Source organism: Octodon degus, unplaced genomic scaffold (assembly GCF_000260255.1).
Source record: "Octodon degus isolate 3935 unplaced genomic scaffold, OctDeg1.0 scaffold00280, whole genome shotgun sequence".
Classification (NCBI taxonomy): domain Eukaryota; kingdom Metazoa; phylum Chordata; class Mammalia; order Rodentia; family Octodontidae; genus Octodon; species Octodon degus.
Window position 1 is genome coordinate 1,411,174 of NW_004524856.1, and position 12,657 is coordinate 1,423,830.

The 12,657-nt window shown below is 40.8% G+C and overlaps 1 protein-coding gene across 1 annotated transcript in view; it reads right to left on the reverse strand.

Annotated features, from left to right (window-relative positions):
- The window catches only part of Taf1 (TATA-box binding protein associated factor 1), a gene marked incomplete at its 3' end in the record, with an annotated part of 98,346 nt that overhangs the window by 64,217 nt on the left and 21,472 nt on the right, over positions 1 to 12,657 (reverse strand). The window contains exons 20-26 of the mRNA XM_023707121.1: positions 11,613 to 11,693; positions 8,561 to 8,710; positions 8,088 to 8,207; positions 7,423 to 7,598; positions 5,183 to 5,361; positions 2,442 to 2,655; positions 1,010 to 1,175 (exon numbers count right to left, since the gene is read on the reverse strand). Of these exons, the coding sequence (XP_023562889.1) occupies positions 1,010 to 1,175; positions 2,442 to 2,655; positions 5,183 to 5,361; positions 7,423 to 7,598; positions 8,088 to 8,207; positions 8,561 to 8,710; positions 11,613 to 11,693 (1,086 nt within the window). The remainder of the gene's footprint in view (positions 1 to 1,009; positions 1,176 to 2,441; positions 2,656 to 5,182; positions 5,362 to 7,422; positions 7,599 to 8,087; positions 8,208 to 8,560; positions 8,711 to 11,612; positions 11,694 to 12,657) is intronic.

The following is a 12,657-nucleotide window of genomic DNA, read 5'->3' on the forward strand; positions in this document are numbered from 1 at the left end:
TAAAAATAAATAAATAAATAAATAAATAAATAAAACTGAATGCGATCTTCTGTTTCCAGGCTCTTTCCACTGTACTGCTGCTTCATCTTATGGTGCACTTTACTGTCATAATGCACAGTAATGCCTGGAGTGCTAAGTCGTTTTTGGTTTTGTTTTGGTACTGATGATTAAACCTAGCACCTTCACACTGAGCTCTATTCCTAGCCCCTTTTTATTTTTTTGAGAGAGGATCTTGCTAAATCACTAAAGTACCCAGACTGGGTTTGAACTTGCAATCTTCCTGCCTCACTTCCCAGATTGTAGGGATTACAGATATGCGCCACCATGCAGGAAGTCCTACTTAAATACAAAACAGTTTGTATCCTACATATGTTTTAGTTTTGTGGGTTTTTTCCCCTAATACTGGGAATCAAACCCAAGGGCATTTTTACTCCTGAGCTACAACCCCAGTCCTTATTTTGTGAGATCACTGCCCAGGCTGACCTCAAACTTGTCATCGTCCAGCTTCAGCCTTCTGAGTAGCTGGGATTACAGATCTGTCCCATGGTGCCAGGATTGTTGCTTTTAAAAATATGTACAACTTCTTAAAAAGCAGAGGATGTAGTTCAGTGGTAGCGAGCTTGCCTAGCATGCATGAGCCCCCAGATTTTACTGCTATATTCTGATTCCTGTAACAGTGGAATAGAAAACTTCCACAGCAAAAGGATGTGACAAATGCGCGCGCGCGCACACACACACACAGGCAACTGAAAAATTCACTAAACATATTAAACCTCAGAAAATATTTCAAAGCAAGTATGATATCTGATGAGAACAGTAACATCAGATTGGCTTTAGTGGTATTAGAACCACTTACACTACTCATAACACCCAAACTGCCAATCAATGCAAACTAGCTTTCTGCAACACTGCTCTCATTCTCAGTAAGGGAGATAAATGAAAGCTAAGGAAAAAGATCTATTTGTTTGCTTCGTTTTTTTAGTTGTGATAACTGTCACATTACACTTACTTTTAGGTCAGGACGTTCCTTCATTTTTTTGGGCTTCTTCTCAGGAGGACCTTTAAGCTTCTCCTTTTCCTGGTTGCGCTTAAGCCTCCTTAATTGTTCTTGAATCCTCCGCCGCTCTTTTCGCATCTCTTCTCGATGCTGTTCATCAAAAAGGGCAAATTTTCGACTGAATAGTAGGGGAGGAAAGACCACAGGACTGTAAGAAACCTAAACGAAGACTGTCCTAATAGGAAACATCTCAGAACTAAAATTATCCATCCATCCAGGCTCAAATAAAATGACTATCTGCCATTCCCCACTCTCTTGCTAGTCAACCCTTCATCTAATTAGATTCCATTTTTTTTAAATTTTTATTTATTTATTTGTGTGTGTGTGTGTGTGTGTGTGTGTGTGGCCAGCTCAGCCCACCAGGGGGCGGGGCTGGCTGGCATGTGGTGCTGGGGGATTGAACCGCGGTCCCTGTGCTCTGCTAAGCTTGTTCTAAGTAGGTGCTTTAGACCACTGAGCCATCTCACCAGCCCAAGATTCCATTTTTTTAAAGAGTAGAAACATGTACTCGCAAAAAGGAATGGGGAATAGGAATAGGTCCTGAGACAGGAGGGGTCCTAAATGGGATGCCAATAAGAGTGCCTCTCAAAGGAAGTTTTATAGAGCAAAATTGTGAGGCAGGTACAACGTGAGTCAAAATTATGATTAATCAATAAGTCTGTAAGCAGGGCCAGGGAGATAGCTCAGTAGAATAAGTGCTTGCCTGGCAAGCGCAGGGTCCTGAGTTCAATCCCCGGCACTACAAAAAAAAAAAAGATTGCAAGCATAGTCATTTAGGTAATACTGATCTAATGGTAGCAAGGGTACATGAGTGACATCATTAACCCTGGCAGATAATTTATAGTCTTGGTCTTCAGTCTTTAAGTCTTAGTGGTCTCAGTCTTAGGTGGGAGTGGAAGGCCCACCTCTCACTTAAAATACTGGGAAATCTCAAAAGGATGATACTGATAATCTCCAGTCTCCATTCATCACTTAGGGGAGTATGTAAAAGTAGCCACTGACTTGAATCTTCAGATGTGCCTCTAGCCACAGTCCTGATATATTTTCATCTCCTTGCGGCCCCAGCCCTACCCTGACTGCCTACTATGTTTCTACTTTGCATAGTTAATCTTTACAGTAAGTGCTGAGAATCCCCAACAGTTTTACAAATCAAACAGCCAAATAGAAAGAACTCTGGTAAAATATGATATGCCTTTATTTTGTAGCAAACACGAGTTTTCCTGGTGATATGGCTGTCCAAACTCCCAAGATGGATAGGCAAGATGGTTTCCAATTATGACAGATTACTAAGGACAACTGTGCAGAATCCTGTAACTAACACTCAAGCAATGACCCCTTCTCCACTAATATTCTATCATAACTGAAAGTAGTAAATAAAACTCACATGAATTCCTCATCTTTTGTGGTGCGTATACGCACATAGGCATCTATGACAGCTGGTTTTCGGACTGTCTCACATCGAACATACTCTTTCCCTTCTTCATCTCGAAATGTGCGATATATCTTGAGACAGCGACCAGTGGCAGAGGAGTTCAGGCTAGTCACAGAAGCTGTGTCATCATCTCTGTGACTGTTTCCTGATGCAGCTGAGCCTGCTGCTATAAGGTAGAAAGAGATATCCAAGGGCTGGTGAGATAGCTCAGCAGACTAAGCACCTGCTTAGACAAGCACAGGGACCAGGGTTCGCTTCCTGTTCCTGAATGCTGTGCCGTCCCTGCCCCTGGGTGCACTGAGCCTGGCATCAAGTCCCAAGTCCAGGCCAGGTGACACATGCCTATAATCCCAGTGCTGGGGAGGTTGAAAACAAAGTCTGAGCTGCGTAGTGAGACCCTGTACCAGATTTCCAAACATTCTCTCTTCCACCCAAGAGGTTTTCTTGGCAATGAGTGCAAACACTGAATTCAACAAGCCACAAACCTATGGCTTTAAAGAAAGCATCAAAGTCCCTACCAGCCTAGTCCCAACAAGACTAATTTGTCCTTTTCTGATTTCATTTTGCCACTGTTAATTTCCATTTTTTACAAGTACAGAAATTCCCCAAAATCCTCAAAGAACTGGATGTCTGCTAAAGGAGATGGAGGAGCAGTAGCTATATTCTGATTCCTCTCAGTAAAAGGGCAACAGAAAATTCCAAGCAGAAAGCTGATGATGAAAACACCCAAGTGAGCTCCAAAGAAATATGACATCACAGAAACATGTCCAGGGTCAGGGAGATGGCTCAGTAGAATAAGTGCTTGCCTAGCAAGCACAAGGGCCTGAAACTGTCTCATTGCTGTTTATCAATAAAACTTTGAAAAAAAAAAAAAAACAAGGGCCTGAGTTCAATCCCCGGTTCCACAAAAAAAAAAAAAAAAAAAAAAAAAAAAAAAAAAAAAAAAGAAAAGAAACATGTCCAAAGTATTAAGGCCTACTATATAATTCTCAAAACTTTTTATTTTTGAGACAGGATCTCACTATGTAGTAAGGCTGGCCTTGTACTCACCACTACATAGCCCAGGCTGGCCTCACACTAAGGCAGTCCTCTTGTTTCAGCCTCCCTGAGTGCTGGGATCACAGGTGTGCACCACCACACCCAGGCTTCTCAAAATTTTAATATGAACAGGAATCATTTGGGAGGGATTATAACTCAGTAAGTGTGAAAAAAGGCCCAAAATTCTACCTTTCTAATTAATCTACATGTGATGTGGATACTGTGGTCCAGACCACACTAGGGAAGACCTAAAGGACTACATTGTGGAAGGGTTATATTACAACTTTACAAAGTAGCCAGAACAATGAAATCACACAAAACCTTTACAGTGAGCAAAAGAAACCAAGAGAAGACTAATGTGAATAAGAACAGTGATAAAAATCTTCATGTTTAATGTGCAGCCTCACAAGAGATATAGCTCAACAGCATAAGCGCCTGCCTGGCAAGTGCAAGGTCCTGAATTCAATCCCAAATACCACAAAAACAAACAAATAAACGAACACAAGGATAACTTTAATGTGTAGCCTCTCAGTATCTTTATCCAAGTTCTTATGTCTGACATCTATATATACTTTTAAGTTCACAGGAACTTCAAACCCCACACAATATACATTCTCTTCTTAAATTTGTTTCTCTGAAATTAGTAATAGTAATAATATCTTTCTAATAAATCAGCATAGTCCTGATTTTTACCCCTTTCTTCCCCACTTCCCATGTACCAAATAAATTCTGGTGATAACCATCATGCTTACCCTCAACTTTTGCAAGTTTAGGTCATTTTTTAAGTCTTTTAATTGAGAGTTTAAAGCTCCTTTGAGAATCTTTTAGAAGCCATTGATCATCTACAAAAAATGCACATTTGCACAGAAGTAATGTCAAAAGCTTCAAGGACAATTTCCCTCAAACTATCCACAGATTCTGTATTAAAAACTGTTATCCATAGTCATGTCCAACCTGTGGTTTGAAGATTGGATGCACCTGGCTTGGCTGGACCATACTGAGTGAAGAGAAATTATTCTCGGCTATATGCAAAACATATAATATAGTTAATGTATACAATCAAAAACTTCCTTTTAAAATACATTTTATTATAATATAGGCATGTCCAATGGACTCAACTGGTGAGAAAAAGCTCACTTTAAGAGACAGTGACTGGCTTGGCCAGATACCTAATACAAAGGGAGCCTCTTCAATTTATTTTGCACAAACTAGGTTAAACCTAGAGTCTAGATTGCAGAACTCTACCTTATCTACAGGCTTTTCTATATTCTCTACTTTCTCTGCCTCTAGCTTTGCCTCAATTAGTGTTGGCAGTTATTTTGTTTGTCTTTTTGAGACAGGATCTCACTATGCAGCTCAGGCTGGCCTAGAGCTCATTTTGTAGCTGGTGCTGATCTAGAACTCAGTGATCCTCCTGCCTCAGCCTCCCCAGTGCTGGGATTATAGGTGTGTGCTATCATATCTGGCTTTATTTTGAGACAGGTCTTCACTATATAGTCAAAGCTGGCCTTGAACTCATTATGTATCCCAGGCTGGCCTCCAACTTGCAGTGATATGCCTGTCTTAGTTAGCCTCCAAAGGGCAGGGATTATAAGCAGGCATCACCATACTTTTGATCCTACTCTCTTTTTTTTCTATGAAACCACTACCCTCACCCAGTAGCATCCGCTGTAGCTCCTTCCGCTCCTGCTCTTCTCGTTCACGTGATAGCTGAGAACTAGTTTTCTTGTTCTGCAGCATGTTCTCAATATTCTTTCCCATTTCTTCAAAGTCACTGTCTTCAGCTGAACTGCTGTCTGTATCAGTTGATAAGACTTCAGTTGATGACAAAACTCTAAAAAGAAAGAAAATTAAGGCATACAGTATAAAAGCATAGCAACAACTAGAGAGAACAGGGTTGCATGCAAGAGAAGGAAACTGGGGAATCAATCTTAAAAAGGCATATTTCAAAATCCACTAAGAAGGGGCTGGTGAGATGGCTCAGTGGTCTAAAGCACCTACTTAGAACAAGCTTAGCAAAGCACAGGGACCGCAGTTCAATCCCCCAGCACCACATGCCAGCCAGCCCTGCCCCCTGGTGGGCTGAGCTGGCCACACACACACACACACACACACACGCACGCACGCACACATAAATACATAAAATAAAAAAAAAATCCACTAAGAAGCTGGGCATGGTGGTGCACACCTACAATCCCAGCACTTGGGAGGCTGAGGCAGGATCTCCTATAGTTAAGGATAGCCAGTGAGACCTTGTCTCAAAAAAAATCCACTAAGTACTATATGACCCTTTATAGGAAAACTTTAGAGAATTTTCACAGACATTTAGTCAATGAGGAACTGTTGTGGTTTGTGTATAGTTGTCCCTCCAAAGCCTCATGCAGTCTTGGGGCGGCTTCTGTAATTTGTGATTGATTACTGTGGGTGTGGATGCTGCACATGCCCTGGGGCAGACAATTTGTATTACAATGTAAGGAGGGAAAAGAAGCTAGCTGCTTGCACTGCTGCTACCTCTCCCTTGTGCTCTTGCTCTTTGCCACCGCCATGAAAGGGTGTCCTCTGCCGTGTGCCACTCTGCCTTGGAGCCAGCTGAGTGTGGACTGAAACCTCCAGTAACTGTGAGCTAAATAAACCATTCCTTCCTTCAATTTGGTTGTCGGTTGAGAGACAATAATTGGTATGTCATGACAAGCAGTACATATTTAGAAGACCAGAATGACAGGCACTCCAAGCATGACCCTACTATATTACACATTGCTATCTTCAGTTGCTTAGTTCACAGGTATCAGCATATATACTTAGGGTGAGAATCCAACCAATTAACTGCTAGTTTCAAAAACCTGCTGAAGATTCTCAGGATCATTGCCTTAACCATCTTGTGCATATAAATGTATGGCTTTGCCCTTGTTGTATCATTTCTAATGTTTTTTTTCTATCACTATTTTGTATTCTTTAAAAAATAAAAGTAAAAAAGAAAAAAAAATTGGCTGTTGGGTATTTGTCCTGGCAACGAGAGAAGAATAACTAAGACAGAAACATTAAAAAATTGCCATAACTTTTAAAATTCCTGTAGAGAAGGTGAGAAACCAGCACGCCAGTCATTTTTGATAATGTAGCATTACTATTTTGCAACTAAGCTTTCAAAAAAAAACCCTCCTGTTGGGCCAGCCAAATAGCACAGTGGATTAAAGCGCCTGCAAGCAGGAGGAGGGGCTGGGGGTTCGATCCCCAGATCTGCATGCCAGCTCCGCCCCTAGGGCAAAGAGATTGAGACTGGGTGTGGTGGTGTGTGCCTGTAATTCCAGCTCTTGGGAGGCTGTAAACAGGCAGATCACTACAAGTCCGATCTAGTAGTGAGATCCTGAACACCCTGTAGACCTTTCCCTAAAATAAAAACAAACAAACTAAAAACCCAACTCCTGTTACCTCTTACTATTATTATGGCTGGGAAGCCCAGACCAAGAAGGCAATAAGAGCTGCACTAGAACCTAGAGCTCAAGCCTATCAACTCTTGATATTCACATAACTTATGGTAACTGTTTTCAAGGGAGCAGTTATTCTATAAGAGTACATCAGACACCTGATTTTTTTTTTTTTTTTTTTTTTTTTGTGGAACTGGGGATTGAACTCAGGCCCTTGCGCTTGCCAGGCAAGCGCTTATTCTACTGAGATTATTTCCCCGGCCCCTAGATACCTGATTACCTAGTCATATTTTTGGATGATTACCTCTTCATTATAAAACAAGAAACAGAGGCTGGAGACATAGCTTAAATGTATAGAACTTGCCTAGCATGCATGAGACTTTGGGTTTAATCATCCACATCACAAAAATAAACAGTATCTGGGATCTCTCTCCATTTCAACTAGAATTTTCTATAGCACTAAAATAACATACTTGTTCTGCAGGTCAAAGATACGCTGGCATTCCTCTTTGTACCGCTCTTGATGTTCAGCAACAGAAAACCTTGATCCACGGGCAAATTTACTCATAGGGCCCTCTCCAGAGCGGGCCTGTTCTGTTGACATAGTGCGAACTACATCAATCACCTCCCAGCGGGACAACTTTTTAATCTATGAGACATAGGCACAAATTTATACATATATTAGGGATTTCTTTTTTTTTTTTTTACATAAAATTTTATCTATTTTTTTAAAAATACATACTAGGGATTTCAAAGGACAGACCAAGACACATGATGAGAGAAAGATAAACCAAAAAAAATCATCCAAAGCAGAGTAAACAAAAAGCTTTAGGAAACCTAACTCCTGAAAAAATATCCAGAATCTACTATAACTTATAGCAGAAAGTTCACAAGATAGTTTTTTTTTTTTTTTAACTTTTTTTAAAATTATTTTTTTGTATTTTAGGGAAGGGTCTACAGGGTGTTCAAGGTCTCACTACTAGATTGGACTCATAGTGATCCGCCTGTTTACAGCCTCCCAAAAGCTGGGATTACAGGCGCGTGCCACCATGCCCAGTCATCCAGATAGTTCTTTACAATTGCCTTCTAGCCTTTCCCTACATACACAAATTCCCAAGTTTGCCTCTTCCACACTCACCTCTTCCTCAGGCACACCAAATTTACGAAGAAGCTGCTTGGCATTTTTCAGAGAAAGGCGACGAAGGTCTGCATCTGTTCCAGTCACTGTCTTTTTCACTGGCTGAGGTTCCTTATCATCCTACCTCAAGCAAAAACCAGGTTAGTATCCTAAAAGTTGAACTGATGTTGGAACGCAGGCCCTTTTACTAAGCTCTATCACCAGCCCTTTTTACAAATTTATTTTAAGACAGAGTCTTATTAAGTCCCTAAATTACCTGGATTAGGTTTGAACTTGTGATCCACCCTGCCTCAATCTCCTATAGTGTTGGGATTACAGATGTGTACCACCATACCCAGCTCTAAGAAGCTAAACTATTCAATTAGGTGTCTGAGTCATTCTACCAACTCCATCACTTTCCAGATCACACCATTCATCTCCACTTATAAGTCCTCCTTTCTTTAACAGTGTCCTAGAAATCCAGAGGACCTTACCTTCTGCTGTGTTGGTTTGTTTGGAATTTTCACATAGGAGAATCCTTCACCACATCCCGTGGGATCTGCCACCCCAGTCACCTCCAGCAGACACTTGCCTTTCATGGCAGCAATGAAAGCTCTTGTGGTGTTCCAAGGAGCGGTGCGAACCTGAAATACAGAAAAAGATCCTCAGGGCTATAAAAAACCTGTTCCATGTTTAGCCATTATCCAGAAGGGCAGAAATAATTACGATGGATAATTTCATGCTTTCTTAAGTCATCTACCAAGAGCAACCGTACAATATGGCTGTCCAGTGCTCAGTTCTGTTCTTCACTATGGTGCTTAAAGCATGGTATTAAATAGAAATCAAGAGCTCAACCAGGGTAAGGAATAAGAATGGTGGTATCCTTCAGCCATAAACCTCTAAGATTTAAGTGAGTAAGCACTCTAACAGTACTGCCCCCATATTCACAATGCTAGAAGCTAGAATGATGACTGCAGTTGACTGTTTAGTTGTTCAAGTGGATTCTTAAAAATATAGTTTGCTTTCAGAAGCACTGATTTCAAACCTGGCAGCACTAAACTAAACCCCATCTATTTCTGTCACTGGCCTGGTCAAAAAGTATTTGCTGATTCTACAAAATTTGAGAAGACAGGGATGAATGTGCTTGCCCACACAGACTAGTCAAGAGTATACATGACCTATATGAGGCCCTGGATTTGATCCCCAGCAGAGGGCGGAAAAAAAAGAATATACCAAATTAGCTAGAAAATAGTCACTTCTTTATTCAAGATTCAGTCATGAAAACTAATCAAAATAATCCTTAACTTCTGCAACTTTTCTACTCACTTTTCATTCTCACCTCAAAAATGTACTACAGATTGTTTTGTTGTCTTTTGGTTTTTTGTTTAGAGTTCATCATTTATTTATTTGGTACAGGGTCTTTCTAAACAGCTCAGACTTGCAGTTTGAACTCATACTGATCTTCCTGTATCAGCCTCCCCAGTGCTGGGATTACAGGCATGTGCCACCACACTTGGTTTCTTCAGTGGCTAGCAAGGTATGCGGTACCTGGGTACTAGGGATCAAACCTGGGTCCTTTTGCTTCCCAGGCAGGCACTTAGAACACCGAGCAATCTCCCCAAACCCTGTTGTTGTCTTTCTGAGACAAGGTCTTGCTTGGTCCTTGCACTTGCCTAAGCAGGCACCTAGTCCACTGAGCTATCTCCACAGCCTATCAAGTATTTTTTAAAAAGAATTTGATCCCCAGCACAGGGAGATCAAAGCATACACTATATGACATCATTAATCTAAAATGTCAAAAATGCAAAGTAAATGAACAGTGATAAAAACCAGATCAGGCCAGGTGTTGTGGTGCACTCCCTTAATTCCAGCACTCAGGAGGCTGAAGCAGGGGGATCACCATGAACTACACAGTAATACCCTTTCTCAATAAAAGAAAAAACCCAATCGTGCTGGCCCTGCCCCTAGGGGGGCCATGCTGAGACTGCAGTTGAGACTGGACAATTGAGACTGGGCATGGTAGGCCATGCTGAGACTGCAGTTGAGACTGGACAATTGAGACTGGGCGTGGTAGTGTGTGCCTGTAATCTCAGCACTTGGGAGGCTGAAAACAGAAAGATCATTACCAGTCTGATCTGTGTAATGAGACCTTGTAGACCCTGTTCATTAAACACACACACACACACACACACACACACACACACGCACACATAAAACAAAAACACAGAGATCAATGCTTACCAAGGAATAAACAGTGGGGAGAGAAAGAAGCCGGCATGACACTTGAATATAAAGGGCCACAAAGCAACTTTTGGGAGTAGGCAAGGTGTGGTGACACATAATCCCAGCAAGGAGAACTGGAAAGCTGAAGGAGAACTGGAAATTTAAGCCTAACCTTGGAAATTTTGTGACCTAGCAAGACCTGGACATAAATTTAGAAGGGGCTAAAGATAGAGCTGAATTTGAAGACCCTCAGTTCAATTCCTAACACCACCAAAACAAACAAAAAAACCAGGAGATGACAAATCTACTTACCTTGTAAGTAAAGACCTCTCATTTCTCAGGTTTATACACATGCCAAAATATGTCAAATGGTATACTTTAAATATATGCAACTGGGCCCGGGGAGATATCTCAGTAGAATAAGCACTTGCCTGGCAAGCGCAGGGTCCTGAGTTCAATCCCCGGTACCGCAAAATAAAAAGAAAACAAAAAAATAAAATAAATATATGCAACTTAGTATTGTGTTAGTTTTCTCTCAATAGAGCCATTTCCTTTAAAAAGAGAGCCAGGCATGGTGGCAACTGCCTGTAATCCCAGCACTTGGGAGGCTGAAACAGGAGGACTGACTCAGAGTTGGAGGGCAGCCTGGGCTACATAGTGAGTTCAGGCCAGCCTGAACTACACAGCAAGACCCTGCCTCAAAAATAAAAAAAAAAATAAAAAACACCCTAAAAAATTAAAATGAAAAAGGTAAATGCTGGGGCAAGGTATGCAGTTCAGTAGTACAGTGTGTGCCTAGCAGGCATGAGACCCTGGGTTAGTTTCCTAGCACCCAAAAAAAATAATAGCTAAGATGTATTTGATAGATTAATGTGGAAGTAGAAATGATCAAAGTGGGCCAGAGAGACGGCTCAGTAGAAGTGCTTGCCTGGCAAGCACAAGGGCCTGAGATCAATCCCCAGTTCTGCAAAAAAAAAAAAAAAAAAAAAAAAAAGAAATGATCAAAGTATGACGGTGTGTGGTGGCACACACCTGTAACCCCAGCGCTTGGGAGACACAGGCAAGACAGCCCCCATGAGTCTGAGGCCAGCCAGCCTATACAGGGAGTTCAAGGCCAACTTGAACTTCACAGTGAAACCCTGCCTCAAAACGAAAAACAAAAAAAAACCAAAAACACTAAACCAAAAAATAAAAAACCAAAGTATGTTATATGCATGTACAAATATGTTGAAATGAAACCTATTATTCTGTATGACCGATATGCACCACAAAAAGAAATTTAACCTGCTCATTCAGAGGAAAAAAATGAATATACAGTCTTACCTCATCATCAATTTTCATCTGGAAATCTTCCTCATTTTCTTCTTCTGGAGCAAAAAAGGACTTTTCTCCATAGCCAGCATCCTGGAAAAGGACAATTACACACACAAAAAAACAAAACAAAACAAAACAAAACAAAACAAAAAACAAAAACAGGTTTTACTGAATACCAAGTGCAGAATAACAAAGCATATTTTATTTTTTTTTATTTTATTTTTCAACTACATCTTTTTTTTTGCAGAACCAGGGATTGAACTCAGGCCCTTCCGCTTGCCAGGGAAGCGCTTATTCTACTGAGCCATCTCCCCAGCCCACAAAGCATATTTTATAAGGAGAATGGATTCTCTAAGTTTCCACTGGATCTCACTATTACACATGGTTAGGCTATGGGAAAATATACTGTACTGCTACATTATAAGGAACTTAATTAGCCAATACATGGATAATTAAAGCATATGAATAAACTAAGCAGAAAGTTGAAACCAGCCTGGGCTACCAAGTAAGTTCAAGGCCAGCCTGAACTGCATAGTGAGACCCTGTCTCAAAAAAGACAAAAAAAAATTAACAATGATACACTGCATATTGTTATCTTTAGTGGACTCAGAGTACAAGCTATAAGCATGAGATATTGTCCAAACAATATTTGCACAAACCTTTTTCAATGAACTAAGAAAAACTAGCAGTATGTCTATTTTAGTTACCTTGTTTACATATATATTTTTTCTCCTGTTCCCTTCCTTCCTTTCCCCTTTCCTCCATCAGTTTCTCCCCCCTTTTTTTTTTTTTTAAGTTCTTCCCAATTCACAACATCTACTGTACATTTTGGGTCCTATTTACCTGTTCAGCTTCTCACACTGATGAGACTATAAAATGTTTGTACATGTGGATCTGATTTACTGCACTTATGAGTTATGGTTTCAAGTTGCATCTATTTACATATAAAAGTCTCAAGCTGGGCTGGAGAGATGGCTCAGTGGTCTAAGGCACCTACTTAGAACAAGCTTGGCAAAGCATCAGGGACCGCGGTTCAATCCCCCAGCACCACATG